The sequence below is a fragment of the Muntiacus reevesi genome, chromosome 4, assembly GCF_963930625.1.
Source record: "Muntiacus reevesi chromosome 4, mMunRee1.1, whole genome shotgun sequence".
Classification (NCBI taxonomy): domain Eukaryota; kingdom Metazoa; phylum Chordata; class Mammalia; order Artiodactyla; family Cervidae; genus Muntiacus; species Muntiacus reevesi.
In genome coordinates this window covers 24,265,826-24,282,304 of record NC_089252.1, presented here as the reverse complement: position 1 = coordinate 24,282,304, position 16,479 = coordinate 24,265,826, and the positions used below count along the sequence as shown (strand labels likewise).

The 16,479-nt window shown below is 34.9% G+C and overlaps 1 protein-coding gene across 3 annotated transcripts in view; it reads right to left on the bottom strand.

The window, feature by feature from the left end:
• The window catches only part of TRAPPC8 (trafficking protein particle complex subunit 8), an 85,916-nt gene that overhangs the window by 15,180 nt on the left and 54,257 nt on the right, over positions 1-16,479 (bottom strand). For all 3 annotated transcript variants that reach the window (XM_065932397.1, XM_065932398.1, XM_065932399.1), the window contains 7 exons: positions 14,973-15,127; positions 9,885-10,327; positions 7,898-8,045; positions 6,662-6,758; positions 4,553-4,621; positions 4,407-4,462; positions 3,018-3,191 (listed from right to left, as the gene is read on the bottom strand). In XM_065932397.1, coding sequence (XP_065788469.1) covers positions 3,018-3,191; positions 4,407-4,462; positions 4,553-4,621; positions 6,662-6,758; positions 7,898-8,045; positions 9,885-10,327; positions 14,973-15,127 — 1,142 coding nt within the window. The remainder of the gene's footprint in view (positions 1-3,017; positions 3,192-4,406; positions 4,463-4,552; positions 4,622-6,661; positions 6,759-7,897; positions 8,046-9,884; positions 10,328-14,972; positions 15,128-16,479) is intronic.

Sequence of the window (16,479 nt, the reverse complement as noted above, 5' to 3'; positions counted from 1 at the left end):
GCTTAAGACAGCCTAAAAAGAACAGTGCTATACCATAACACAAGTTTTTTTCTTTACTGGACTGACAATATGCGGGCAGAAGCCTTTTTCTTATAGTTATGCTTCTAAGACGCACCAGAGTTATCACATAGTAGAGCAACTATAAATGAGTGAGTATATACAGTGAATATACAACTGTAAATCCTATAAGTGGAAATGCCATGTCCTTGGAGATCTTAAATATCAGTATGTAAGCTTTTAAAAAAAAAGGGGGGGGCTTTTTTCTTCTTATACAATGAACTGATTTAATCTATACTAAAACTTATTCCAGCATGTAATTCTTCTTCTTGAACTTCTTCTATCCTGGAGAAAATAAAATCTCTAAATGGCTCTGATACACTTAACATCACATTATGCAAATACAGATGGTTAAATTCTTTTTTTTGACAAGCCCAATGTTTTTTAACTATTAGACTCAACAGATTCAAAATTACTTAGTCAAATGCTATAAACATTCCTAAAATGTTTATTTTCAATTTCTATACTTATCACGTGGGGCAATTTGCCATCCATTGACCACACTTGGAGAAGTGCTGCACTAAGACCCAGGCAGGCCCAGGGCCTGCTTAGCATCCATCCACGCACAACTGAGAAATGCAGGAGGAGTTAAATAAATATTTGATGAAGTGACCTTTAATTGAGAGGATGACAGCTGATAAAGTCCTGACACAGGACATACATCTCTTTCAGTGGTCTCAAGGGATCAAATAAAAAATCATGCTTAACCCTATAATGCAGTTTCTCCTGCACAAAGTCTTTGTTTTTCAAAACAAACTTTTATTTTTGGTTAAAAATATTTAGAAGCTGTATTATACAACCCCTTGGGCTTTCCCTGGTGGCTCAGTTGGTAAAAAATTTGCCTGCCATACAAGAGACCTGGGTTCAATCCCTGGGTCGGGAAGACCCCCTGGAGAAGGGCATGGCAACCCACTCCAGTATTCTTGCCTGGAAAAACCCATGGGCAGAGGAGCCTGGGGGGCTACAGTCCATGGGGTTGCACAATTGGACACGACTGAGTGAGTAACACTTTCACACTTTCATTATAGCCTCTTACAACTAATTTATTTTTTAAAGAAAAATGTTGTCCAAGGTCTTAGTTTCCTTCTGAATCATATTTTATTAGAGTGCTATGTTCCCTAAGCATCCACTCCACAACTTAAATGAATTGTCAAGTTTTCTTTCAGTCAAGGGGATCCTTTGGGCATTATCCAGAGCCCTCACTAAGGAAAATCTACTAGTCACTTTCTCAAATGAGCTGAATCACAAACTTACCACAGATACTAGCCACTAGCAGACAATATCCCATCCTTTCATCTATCCGAACTTGCATTCCCTAACTAAGGAGCATCACAATCTTGGGTAGTTTTCTTCTTCTTCATGTGATCAGCAAAAATAGTAGTTGATTTTCATTCAGGGTGATTTTTAAAATGATAACTCACCCCTCCAACCAAGGTTAATGTGGGCTCAACAATAAGTACAGAATACAGCATACATTACTCAAGATCCTGTCTTGGATATACTACAATTGTTACATGGCAGGAATCTGTGGAGTGACAACTACAAATGCATATGGTCTACTATACATTTAATGGATGGCTGGTTTACATAAAGGGGCAATGCTACTGAGGCTAAAAATAGAATTTTCTTGACTCAAAGCTTCAAGGACATTTGATTTCAAGATAACAATGTGTAATTTATCCTTTAAGCATTAAGCATCTTCACCTTCTATAATCAACAAAAGTCAATTTGCTTAAGTACTATTATTGGAACTCATGTAGAGCCCACTTGGTTTCAAGAAAGTTTATTTTAAAATGTACAGCTTAGTAAAAAGAACACGCTAGAACATGTGAATCAATTTAAAATGCATGTTCCAATCATCTAACATGAACATGTCCCAATGTTAGGCCTCTGTATTAGACAATACAAAAATAAAACCTCTTCACATAGTTCAGGTGACTATCTGTAGGCAAGACCTTAAATTTCAGTGTAGAATCATTTCTAAAAACATATACTTAAGATAAAAAAAGGGTATACTGTGAAAAATAAATCTCTGTATTATAGTTAGTTAACTTTGTGTGTGTGCTAAGTCACTTTAGTCATGTCCGACTCTTTCCAACGCTATGGACTGTAGCCCGCCAGGCTCCTCTGTCCGTAGGGATTCTCTAGGCAAGAATACTGGAATGAGTTGCCATGCCTTCTTCCAAGGGAACTTCCCAACCCAGGGATGAAAACCTCAGTTAACTTTAGGGAAGACCAATGCCTAAATTACCTCATTCTAGTCTGCCATGTGTATGTGTAGATGGCATTTAATCTGATTTTTTTTAAAAATTAAAATGATATTTTCAAACAATCTGGAAAATTTCAAAGACCAACAATTAGGTAATTATAAAGAATTTCTGTTAATTAGGGTGAGATAATCATATGGCAGGGTTATATTAAACAAGAAAGTCCTCATCTGCTAGAAAAGCAGTTTACAAAATGCTTTTATAGATGAAATATTATGGTCACTAAAAATATATAGTACAGCATAAAAAATAAAAGAAGGTAAAAATAAAGGAGCTAATGGAATACAGGTAGAAAATGAACAGTAGCAAATTAGCGGCTGCTAGAGCCTGAGTAATGGGTACCTAGAGGTACGTGGTGTTATTTTTCCTTTTACAGAGTTTGAAAATGTCCACAATAAAGAGTTTAATAATAGCACTTTGCTTTCATGGAGCTTATCATGTTTTACAATATTCTCAGTACCTCTTGTAAGTAGTAAGTAACAGAACAAAGTCATTTAATTTGAATGAATTTTTTTTCCTTTAGGCAAAAAAAAAAGAAGTCATCTGGAACTGTTAACAAAAAGTTATAAAACAGCTTTCAAACTCAAACTGAAAAATTTAAGCAGAAAAAATATACACAATAGCTTACATTTACTGTTCAGCTTAAGAATCAAATATAAATGAGGCTTGCTGAAATAATTTAACAACACATACCTTCCACAACACCACAATATTCAAATCCACCTCATTGCACTTCTGGATTAATCTCATAACATCCTCTACTGACTGTTTTTCTGTATGCACCAAAGACTGGGCTTGTGGTTTCTTCAACTCAGAGGATAAACTCCTATAGAAGAAATCTGCACATGGACTTGTTGAACTTACTATCTGTTAAAAGAAAATCACTTGTCTATATGTGTTTTCAATTAAATATACCCTGTAAAAATTTATATTTCTACAACTTACATATTTCTTATCAATTTGGTTGAATATAAGAAGGCCACCCTAATGCCTGAATATCTAAAACATTAGGTTCAAATTACCTTGAATCTTAAATCTAGACTGCCATGACATTAACTTGGACCTTCCAAGTATCCAGGGAAGACAAATGGGTATTCAAAGAAAATAGGAAGTTAATTGTTGAGAATCTGAAGAACAACATATATATAAATATGTATGTATAACTGAATCACTTTGCTGTACACTTGAAACTAACAAAATATTGTAAATTATTCTTCAGTTTTAAAAAAAAGTAAATTGTTAAAAAAAAGAAAAATTTTAAAATTATTTTTTCCTATTAAAAAAATTTTTTTACTATTAAAATTAACAAGTATTTCCCAATCAAATACTTAGAAGACTAGGTGATACCCAATGAAACACAACTCAAATGAAGTTATTAGCATTAACTTGGCTTTTACACTTAAAGGGAGAGAATAAGAGAAAAGATTTTTAACAGACTCAGAACTACAGAATTTCCCCTAGTTAATGGAATACTGTGTTTTACTATAGAATCTCGACACTTAATTTCCTGCATTATAAATTCTGTTAAGCAGATGTTAAGCTTCCAAGTTAATTATTAAATATTAATAAATTCATAAGATTTCCCCCCTCAGACATGAACTTTTTTCTGGTAAACCATTGTTCATAGTTCGCTCATTATGAAAATTACAAAAAATTTTCACAGTTATCTCATTACCAAAAAACAAAATTACAAACAGCTTATTATTTGGGTCTCAGAACCGTTTGATATTCCCAAATCCAGGGGATCATCATCTGTATGTTCCACTGTGACCACTTTTCCAAATAGATAGGTTCTTTCATATAATCCTGTTCCTTTTTTTAATGCCAAGGGCTAAATTTATCTCCTCAGTTTCTTACAATCCAAAAGAAAGCTAATTTTAAATTACTAATTAAAATGGCATATTACATATAGCATTTTTATTTGCTTGGGGGCATGACATCAAGTTGCAAAACTCAACAAAGCTGACATGTTCATACACCAAAGAATTTAGAGATTACTAGAATAACAGTTTTGCCAAAACAGTCAAGATACTCCAGAACTATAACTTTAAATATCAAACGCTATTAGGTTTACTTGCATACCTGTTCATTTCCAAAGATGATATCTGCAAAGGTGTATTTTTCTGAGACCTCCGTAACTAAAAAATGGAGGAGAATAAACTAATCATATCATTGGCATGAAATAGAAAATGACCATTTAAGACAGTGTGACACTAAAATGAATTTACCTTCTTCTTCCTTACACTGTGTTGCCTTGAAACAAAACTTTCCCTTCTCCCTACTGGCAAGTTTGGCATCTAGTAAGAGAAAAGAGAAAATTTCAAAGATCTTTCTCCGTTTGTAACATGGTAAAAGCTAGTTCATTATTCAGATTTCTATAATCAAACTAGAAAACATTTCATCATTAGAAATAATGTTTAATGGCATCTGGTCCTATCACTTCATGGCAAACAGATGGAGAAACAACAGAAACAGTAGCTGACTTTATTTTTCTGGGCTCCAAAATCACTGCAGATGTTGACTGCAGTCATGAAATTAAAACACGCTTGCTCCTTGGAATAAAACCTAAGACCAACCTAGACAGCATATTCAAAAGCAGAGATATTACTTTGCCAACAAAGGTCCGTACAGTCAAAGCTATGGTCTTTCCAATAGTCATGTATGGATGTTGAGAGTTGGACTATAAAGAAAGCTGAGTGCCGAAGAATTGATGCTTTTGAACTGCGGAGCTAGAGAAGACTGTTGAGAGTCCCTCGGACTGCAAGGAGATCCAACCAGTCAAACCTAAAGGAAATCAGTCTTGAATATTCATTGTAAGGACTGATGCTGAAACTGAAACTCCAATACTTTGACCACCTGATGTGAAGAACTGACTCACTAGAAAAGACCCCGATGCTGGGAAAGATTGAAGGCAGGAGGACAAAGGGACGACAGAGGATGAGATGGTTGGATGGCATCACCAACTCGATGGACAAGAGTTTGAACAAGCTCCGGGAGCTGGTGACGGACAGGGAAGCCTGGCATGCTGCAGTCCATGGGGTCATAAAGAGTCGGATACGACTCAGCAACTGAACTGACTGACTGAAAAACATCTTTGCTTTTCTCTCAATGAAGCAAATCTCATTCAATTCTTTAAAAGGGTAAGATTAAATCTTTCTGAAATTCATGTTCATACAGATAAACAGAAATTTTGAAAATTTAGAATCTGGGAGCCAGGGAGTACACAACCCCACCACTCTATCATTTCATTTCCTATCAGTATTTTTTCAAGTGGATAATTTATATCAATATTATTATATGCACATAGTTTGCCATGATGCATTTTCCCCACTATATTACAGACACATTTTAAAAGCTTATTTATTTTAATGACAAGATGAGTTGTAGCTTAATTCACATTAAAGATACATTCGATTTTTCCCTATTAAACATAACCCTGCAATAAACTGCTCTGAATATATGAATCTTCTTATATTTTTGAATTAATTCCTTTGTATAAATTCCAAAAATAAGGATTACTACTGTGAGGCTAGGTAAGGGTTTAAAACATTATTTTAATCTTTTAAATACATGTACAATTCTTTCTAGAAAGAGTAAGTATCATTTTGCCAACTTCAATCTTTTCTGACAAGCACTAAGCACTCTCATATTACTGGCAAGATGATAAAATGATAGAAATATTTTGGAGAACAATTAGACAATACGTATCACAAGTGTGCATGTTCTTTTAAGTGTTATATGGGTTTGAAAATACACAGAAAAGCCAATCAACATACAAGTATGATTATACACAGAAAAATCAGCTTACCAACAGTAAAGGAAACAACGAGAAACTAGTCTATATGCTTCTGTATTGTTTTAAATTTTGACTGTGACCATGTATCCAAGTACTAATTTTACAACTGAATTTTTATTTTTGTTGGCAGACCATTTGTGAAAGTCGCTATTGAATTTGTTACAGTACTGCTTCAGTTTTATGTTTTAGCTTTTTAGCTATGAGGCATGTGGAACCTTAGCTCCCCAATCAGGGATCAAACCTGTACCCCCTGCAGTGGAAGGTGAAGTCTTAACCACTAGACCACCAGGGAAGTCCCAGAACAGAATTAAAAAAAAAAAAACCAAATAGAAAAGATGTGGAATAAAAAGATGGGAAATCATTGATTAAGATGAGTAGTTCCATTAAAAATCATGCAATGTAATGAATGCACAATTTAATGCTTAAAAAAGTTAATTATAAGAAAAGCACCAATAATCTTATTACATTCTGGTACTGTTCTGAAGAAAAGTCAACTAATAAAGATATCAGAATTTATTCTGAAAAGGGAAAAAGCACAAACCTTTGTTTTCAGAGAGATTTACAGACTTCTGTAACTTCCAGTGTTTACTACTACTTGATACTTGTACTATATGGAATTCCTTCACACCTGCTTCACTCTATCAAAAAGAAGTAAAGAGAGTCATTCAGGATTTAGAAGCACTAATTTAGTATATTCTACTGAGAAGGACACTGCTCCCAAAGTCACTATCAGTTAACATAAGATGCAATTTTTATTCTGAAATAAATTAACACTATATATTTCAGTAATTGCCAGTAATGGCAATTATTTAAACTCCTCCACAAACATTCTGAAAACAGGTAAGTCATCACCTATCCAAGAAACAGATTTAATTATAATATACTTCTGGTGGCAAATTTTTAAATATTGAAAGGCATTCAGTTATTAGAATCTATCATACTGAGTTATTTATCAAAAATTATTTCTTATCAATTTTTAATCAAAACCATAGCACTTTCATTTTATTTTTTCTTATCTTTCTATCACATTCTTATTAAGGCAAAAAAGCAACAAAGAACAGAATCCCAAAATACAATCAACTACATTTATTTAAACTGCATGCAATTTTTTTATTCTCCTTAATAAGAGCTGATTTCAAATTATCCAGACATTCTTCCTATTACAAATACTGATTTTGGGGAAGATCACCGAACAAACTGACCTTAATAAATTTTTGGAGTTGAAAGAAAAAGGACATTACAGAAGTAATAACAATTCAAATAGGTATCTAAACTGAATCAATCTGAAGCTAAAATTCTATTTTAATAAGATCACATTCCCTTCCTTCAAGATTTTCATTTTGATATTTAGAGTACATAAACAGGAATGGTAAATAAAATGTTTGAAATGCTTTATATAAAGGAAATGGTACTGTTGGAAATGTGTAAGTGAGGGGTTATCAAGTTACTACTGAATGTGAAATTCTAAAAGAACTTTGTAAATTTAACTACATCAAAGGACGTTCTCAATGGTGAGACTAGAAAGCATTTTATAAGATCTCTTTTGGGTTGAATTACTGGTATGTATGGCTATATATCATACAACTATGCAGCATATTAATACCACTAACTCCTTTTATTTGAAGCACTAAAGGATAAAACCACAAAAGCAAATTGAGAAGTAGGGTATTTTTATATTCTATTCAAAATGAACACTCCCTAAATTCCTAGCTTATACTGTCTTGTGAAGGAAAAAAGTTCATTATTAAAAACAAAGTTTATTTTTAAATCAACTTACAGTATTGGTATTTTCCACATCCACAAAGACTAGCATATTGCCTCCTCTGCCCTCCTCATCTTCAAGAGAATTACTTCTGCAGACAGTGGCTCGAACATTCAAAGATCGACTGGTACAAATGACTGCAGTATGTCTTAATATTCTGTGACTAAAGAAGTAAAAATTACAAATTTAATCTAAGAACCTCTCCCAGAGTTATGATTCTCTAATTCCAAATAAAGCTTTTAAAACCCATTCACTCTCAGGACCATTTATACTCTTAAAAAAACAAAGACAAATACAATAATGTAAGAGTATCTATCTAGTTAGACTAACTTTGGTTCAATTCTTTACTCCCAGTTTGGAAGAAAACTATGTCTCCCTTTTTCCCTGCTCATCAAACTCATCCATAGCACAGACCTGAAAATAATCATCATATAGTTATGTCTTGATTATACTGCTGCTGGTAAGTCACTTCAATCGTGTCCAACTCTGTGCAACCCCACAAACAACAGCCCACCAGGCTCCCCCGTCCCTGGGATTCTCCAGGCAAGAACACTGGAGTGGATTGCCATTTCCTTCTCCAATGCATGAAAGTGAAAAGTGAAAAGTGAAAGTGAAGTCGCTCAGTCGTGTCCGACTCTTAGCAACCCCATGGACTGCAGCCTACCAGGCTCCTCTGTCCATTGGATTTTCCAAGCGAGAGTACTGGAGTAAGCTGCCATTGCCTTCTCCGTATGTCTTGATTATGACTCTTCTGATAGCAGTTCCAAAGTTACTGGATGCCTACCAAGTACTGATAAATTACACACTTTCACCTGGCATTCAAGGCTCTCCACAACAGAGCTTTACAATTCAATCTTTATTCCTGTTTTACACATGTTACACTGTAGCCAAACTAACTATATTCAGTTTGTATCTCCTAACTCATCAATTTTCATTCACATATACAGCTACTTCCTGGAATACCCATTACTCTTTTGCCTATACCCTTTGAAATTCAAATTCTGAAATCTTTACTTTCTTTGGAAGTTCATTTCACCACTACTACATTCCACAAAGTCTTAATGAATTGCTTTGGCCAGATGACTCATCTTCTTAAGGGAGAATTAACATTTACTGAGGACCTACAACATACTTTTCCTTACAAGTATTGTATCTTTTTGTTCTCATAGTAAGTCTTTTATGATATTTTTAATAGTCCAATAAATTTTTAAAAGTAGCACAATTATTCCAAGTTAGTTCTGTAAAAATGACAATGGGATTAGCACAGAATACTCCACTGTGCAAATATACAAGCTACAGCTCCCTGTGTTTTAATTTCTTCAGAGATACCCATACCACCACTCAAATTACTTGCTCTGCAAACACATAAATTTGGGGAGGCAGAGGAGGGCTAGAGAAAAGGAAAAGTTAGAATAATTTTCTTTAAAAAGGATGACTGTAGGCAACCTGTCTTCATATACAAATGACACTCTTAATTCATGGTACCTGTGAATTTCATTATTATGTGGTAACTCTGACCATAGTACTTAGCTGTATCAAAAAACCATGAAGTTTACAGAAAAAAGCATGAAAAAGATTAATGTAGCTTAATTTTTTTCCACTTTTGGCTACTCAGATTAGGGACAACCTCAGATAAAAACTTCATGCATAATTTGGATAAGAGTAATTTCTTAGTAAACAATGACATATGATAACAAATAGTAAAATGTTTATTTGAATGGGTATATACTTTCCCGATGGCTCAGATGATAAAGAATCTGCCTGCAATGTAAGAGACCCAGCTTAGATCCCTGGGTCAGGAAGACCCCTGGAGAAGGGAGTGGCTAACCCACTCCAGTATTCACGCCTGGAGAATTCCATGCACAAAGGAGCCTGGTGGGCTACATACAGTCCATGGGGTCGCAAAGAGTTGAACACCACTGAGCAACTAACACTTTTACTTTTTTCATATATATGTATCCTCAACGCAGAGGTTAAATCTAAAAAATTTTATCATACTCACCGTATTTTAGGCTGCTTTTTAATGCTTTCATAGTAAAACAAAAAGTTAATTTCATGGACACCTTCTTCATCTGGCCCACGTAACCACATTGGTAGCTGAACTGAAGCTCCAGGTAGAAGAACAGTGTCAGGAAGGGGAACAGAAATCACCTCTGGCTGACTTCCTATGCCGATGCCAAAGTCCACAGAAGAAGCTGATGATACGAGTGCTGTACACACAGAGGTAGAATCTGTCACAACAGTCTTGTAAGCACTACAGTTCTCAGAAGCCGAGGGACTCAGCGGTGTCAGAACAGCTGTGTTACCACCAAAGGTAAAGAACTCTGGACGTTTAGAAACAACCTTCAATCCAGTAAGAGGACATTTGCTGACATTGACAAATTCTACATAAGCTTTTCGGATTTCTCCACAGAGGAGCCCTGTAGGAAAATGTATAAAGAACACCTGCATTGGAGGGAAAAAATATTATTATATTGTCTGTTAAAAATTCTGAACCTCTACTGAATAACACTTTAAGATGCTGTTATTTCTTTACTACAGGGTTACAAGTATTTTATTCATTCTCTTTGATATCTCCCTGTGTATGTGGTTATTAAGAACTCCATTTTTAAAAAGAGGGATAAGACAGAGACCAATGTTACTCAGTAGCAGATTTCAGAGTTACATATTAAAGGTACAATGTCAACAACTCAAGAGCCACCAGCAAAATTTTCACAACTGTGTAGATTATGGTTAAGACAAGCTATAAGTAATTTAACATGATTACATGAACAGTTATCAGTTGAAGAGTCCCTAACACTGTCAACTTAAAAAATAGCTCATCTATTTATCTATACATCATTAAAATGAAGCGATGCACAATAGGTATGAAAAGAGGAGAACATACAGAAGCAAGATTCCACATCCACAATTTTTAAACCTGGTATCTCTGAGTATCCTCAGAGTTTCCATAACACAATGTGTGAGGGAAACCTGATTTGACTAATGGAGACTCTTTATAGCCTTTCCCATTTAGTGCGATATTCATGTGGTTCATTCAAGCTATGTTAATGTGCTTGATAACCGGTGCTGCCACAAACCCAACAGAGGTCACAAAATGTAGAAGATAAAAACACACATGCATATGTGTGATTTCTAAAAATTAAAAAAAAAAACCAACAACTTTGAACAGATAGGGACTGTCGACCTATACTAAAGAGCTGGAAATATAAACTAACAAAATCATCCAGTAAGTCATTTGCATTTAAAAGATCCACAAGCATAAATGTCAGAAGTACTCTGACAGAATCAAAGAAAGGAGGAATAAGAGGGTAAGAGGATGAAGAGTAAAGTTACAGCTGGCTGTCCCAAAGGAGTTATTAAAGTCCAGTGGAAACATCTGTGTCTTTCAATCTAAGTTTGAATAAGACTTCATTCTGGCCAAATTCTTAAGGAATCAGATGAAATCAGGGGAAATGAAAAGCTTCAAAAATGGACACAAAAAAAAAAAAAAGGAAAAAAAATGGACACGAGAAAATAAGGGATTAATGCAGAAATCCAAAACACAGGTTAAGAAGTTAGGAAAAAATAAACTAAGCATAACATTATACTGAAAACACAGATAATGTACTAATTAGCCAGTATCAAATAAGCTAAAATTTGTGAAGGAATATCAATTTTGAATTGTTACATCAAAAACAACAGCATGAGTAACCAGTGAAATAGAGTACTGTAAAGATGCCCAGATACCACGGGTAAGGCACTGGTAGAACGGGAAGGGTGATGGAATAGGACCAGTGATAAACCATATGTAGGATACTGTGTATGTATCTTCAGAATAAGGTTTTACTAAATATACTATGTTGACTCTAAGGAGAACCAGTATATCTAGCCTTTACTTCAAATGCATTTCTGCTAAAAGTCCTCATAAAAAGTTGATGTTTTAAACAGCTTCAAATTTTAATGGAAATTAAGACCGAGAACCAGGACTTTCACTTCCGCTAATTACTCCTCAAGATGTGTGACAGGCATATAAAGTAAAAATGATACACATAAGACTAGTCATTGTGATTTCATCTGTAACATCAAGTGATGTAACATGATAGGCAAGTCTGGTTGAATAAATGTCATATACACAACACACTGTCTACAGAGAGAACCTGAAGGGCCTACTCTTCTATTTTTCTATGTAAAACATTTTTCTAATGTAATGTAAAAAAAATTAATAAGGGAAGAAAAAGTTTTGCAATGACACTGCTTTTTCTCCAACAGAACTTAAAAACAAAATATTTCTAATCAGTAGATACAGCTCACAGCTGTATGCTTTCAGTATGCTACACACGTGACAGTTAACACACGACACTTTAATTTTCATCTTTTCTCAGCTTCAGTAATTTTCATGCTCACTCTTGTTTTGATTAAGAGACTATTTCATCAGATGTTGTAGATTGATTACTTCTTTCACTACTCCCTTAAAACACTTCAAACTCTATGAAATATTTCTGACATACAATATTGGGAATGGGAATATTCTATGAATTTTTTACTAATATTAAGGTATACTATTACTCATCCAAATATAATGGAAGTTCTCTTAACTAAGTTAAAAAAATATTAAATGATGAAAACTGCCAGATGAAAGATAAAGTATGTGCAAGTATTTACTAACCAGAAATGAGTACTGACATCAGTCTGTACGTCTTCTACTTGCCCTACACATCTCTTTATTTATTATTATTATTATTATTGTTGTGTATCCTGCATTGACAGGCGGATTCTTCACCACGAGCCACCAGGGAATCCCCCATACAGCTCTTCAAATGCAACATAATTGTTGTTGCTATTTAGTCACCAAGTCATGTCTGACTCTGCTGAGACCCCATGGACTGCAACCTGCCGGGCTGCTCTGTCCATGCGATTCTCCAGGCAAGAATACTGGAGTGGCTTGCCATTTCATTTTTCAGGGGATCTTCCCAACCCAGGGATCAAACCCGTGTTCTCATACTTGGGAGGTGGACTCTTTACCACTGAGCCACCTGGGAAGTCTGCAACATAATTAAGCAAGTGTAAAATCTGGGCAGAAAATAAGCAGCTCAACAATACCTTTTGCTCAACACCAACAGATACCACCATTTTCATGAGCATGTTACCTTTCCCACCACTATAAGTATAGGATTAGTACCCATAAAATCATCCAATGAGAAAAAGGAAGTAACACCCAATTAAAAGGCATCATATGGACTTACAGAAGAAAAAAATCACATGGACAAAAAAAAATGAAGACTAACCAACCTTATCAGTTACCAAAGAAATGCCATTTTTCACCAGTCTGATTTACAAAAGTTAAAAAAAAAAAAAACAAAAATAAAAACAAGGTAGTATCCAGTATGGCACTGTCACGAGGCAATGGCACTCTCATTCTGAAGGAAAAGTGTCAATTCTGAGAGCCTGTGGTACACTGCACAATTGATCCAACAATTCCATTTCTAAAAGTCTATAGCCTAAACTAAGTGAAGTGAAGTGACTCAGTCGTGTCTGACTCTTTGTGACCCCATGGACTGTAGCCCAACAGGCTCCTCTGTCCATGGGATTTTCCAGGCAAGAGTACTGGACTGGGTTGCCATTTCCTTCTCCAGAGGATCTTCCCAACCCAGGGATCAAATCCGGGTCTCCTGCACTGTAGGCAGACGCTTTACCGTCTGAGCCACAGGGAAGTCCTGCCTAAACTAGAGCATGGACAGAACATTACATAATGTTTACTGCAGAACTGTCAGTAATGATGAAAAGCCAGAACCATATCCATCAATATATAAATGACTAAAATACAGTATAACATATCTGAATAAATGCATTCCTTATGCAGCTGTGAAAGAATTTTTACTGAATGAAAACAAAGACCAGGTTTTGTTGATAAAGGCAAAAAGCAAGTCACAGAATAAAATGTGCAGTACGATTACTAAAAATATATACAAATATACAAGGAAAGGTCTGAAAAGAGAAACATCAGTTTGGTATCACTGGCGCTTTCTGATGGTGAATGACTAAGCTTCTAACTCCCCTTCCAGGAAAATCTGAGGATGCAGGAGGAAGAACTTCCTTCCAGGGTTCACACTTACACTTCATGGCTGTGCCAGTGGCCTGCCTCTCAGTCAGATACCTGATTCAAGGTGGGCCACAGTTCTGTCCCAGACACTTGATATTTGTAATGAATGGCACAAAGAACAGAAGTTATAAGACTAATAAAGTCATATCAAAATAGGAGTCTGGGATGGACATGTACACACTGCTATATTTAAAATGGATAACCAACAAGGTCCTACTATACAGCATGTGGAACTCTGCTCAATGTTACATAGTAGGCTGTGGGAGGGGAATTTGGAAGAGAACAGATACATGTATATGTATGGCTGAGTCCCTTTACTGACCACCTGAAACTATCACAACATTGTTAACTGGCTATACTCCTATGTAAAATAAAAAGTTATTTAGGAAGTAATGCTTTCTAAAGGTTTTACAAATTTCTCGGAGCTGCTGAGTCCTTATTCTTCCTTGAGTTTACTGTTCTATGATGCTTTATAGTTTCCATGAGGTTATTCCAAAATCCTTTGAACTAAATAATAGGTGTGTGGGGGGGTGGGGGGGTGGGGGAGGTTAATACTACCTAGCATCAATTTCTACCTTTTGCAGCTAAAAGACTGCATGAAGGCAGGACATTGTGGGACACAAAGAAAGTGAAGTGAATATTGCTTTCATTCATACACCTATCTATTGCTTAAATATTTTATAAAAATTAACTCCCAGGTTATTTTTATATCTTACCCAGAAAAAGCCACTGATTTTAATAACAATCAAAGTGTTCTTTTAGAAGTTTTTTCGCAACTTCTATTAATATTTTGAGGATTATATCTTATAACCTGGCTGTCACTTAATGCCAATTTGCATGATTATCTTGTCTTTGTGAATTACATCTATTTAACATTAGCTTATCAAGAATTTAAAACTGCACTTCAATATATCAACAATCTCAAAGTCTAAAATTAATCTATCCAAAATATCATCCTCACCTTAGAGATAAATTATTAAGCCCATGAAATTTTAAAAACTGAAATACCTCCAATAGTGGCATTTCCTCAGTGATTATGGGATCTAGACGTCGATCAGGACCATATTTAATAGACGTTTTCTCTTCTTTTGTGTTGTTAAGTCGAGGACCTTGGATTTCTAAATCCTGTCTCCCTCGGACTGACATACTCAAGGAATGTTTTCCTGAAATAAAAAACAATCAATGCCCTAAAATAATTAGATAAGTTAACTGACATCAAGTTAGTCTGAATATATGAGTACTGTATGTTTCAGATTATTTCTAGAAGAACTCTAGACAATTACCAATTAACATGGTTAAGCAAAGAACTAAGCATATTTTATGTTCATGCTTAACCACATCTACTACTGCATGCTGCTTAATTTCTCATTTTCTTAGGATTTACTTACTTTGCAGAAGGACTGCACATCATCAAATGGAAAGTTTCTGAAACCCATAATCAACCAAAAAGATCTATCTGACAGAACAGCTACTCATATTCAAATATATAAACTAATCTGAATTATTTCTGGATTATAAATATACTTTCTCAACAGACTTAACTGTACCTTCTCAATAAACTACACAAAGCAAATTATAATATACATAGCTTTCTCAAAATTAAGCTCATTTAATATGCATGTGAGCTCTTCCCCAAAAGCTTCCACACATTGCATGTAGGTGTGAAAACAGCGAAGGCAGACAACTGTATTTCCTGCAGGAATACTTAGAACCTACTGCTCAGTCATGTCCAACTCTTTGTGACCCCATGGACTGTAGCCTACCAGGCTCCTCCATCCATGAGATTTTCCAGGCAAGTGTACTGGAGTGGGTTGCCATTTCCTTCTTAGCAGGAATACTTAGAACCTTTAATATGCCAAAGATCACTGTGATTTGCCCAGACCAGATGTACAAGGTAGCATTTCCATTACCTCATTTGACCCAGATCCCTATTAGCATTTTACACTAAAACCTCACTCAAATTCTACTATAAGGTACAATTTAATAGCTAATTCAGAGTCTTCTCCCACTGACATCATAAAAAATTTATAAACTATTTATTAATGCATATATTTGGTACCTTAATGAAGTAATTAGCTATAATTTATTGATAATCATAACTCTGTGGTACAAAATTAAAATCATAGGTTAGTGGGGAAGGAAAGAAGCTTCAAAAAGTTTTTAACACTCAGCTAACTTACTTAAAATATTTAAAAATTAGCAGTATTATTTGTAAAAGCATCCTCTCTGGTGTTGGTCAACCAAGAATTATACATGTAGTAGTAAAATGCAGAATACTATACATTTAGTGGCAATTTTTTGTTTTATAATTTTTGAATTCTTATGGATTCATTCTATTTCGGTATATGTTCCAAAAAAATGTTTTACTAAATTACCCTAGATATGCAAGTAAGGAGAAATTTCAAACTAAATTTTAAAAGAACCAACAGATTTTCCAAGTGGTCCCAAAAGATTTTTCAATATTAATAATCAGTTTTTATAAATGCTAAATTCAAGTCTGCTGACTATTAATTTG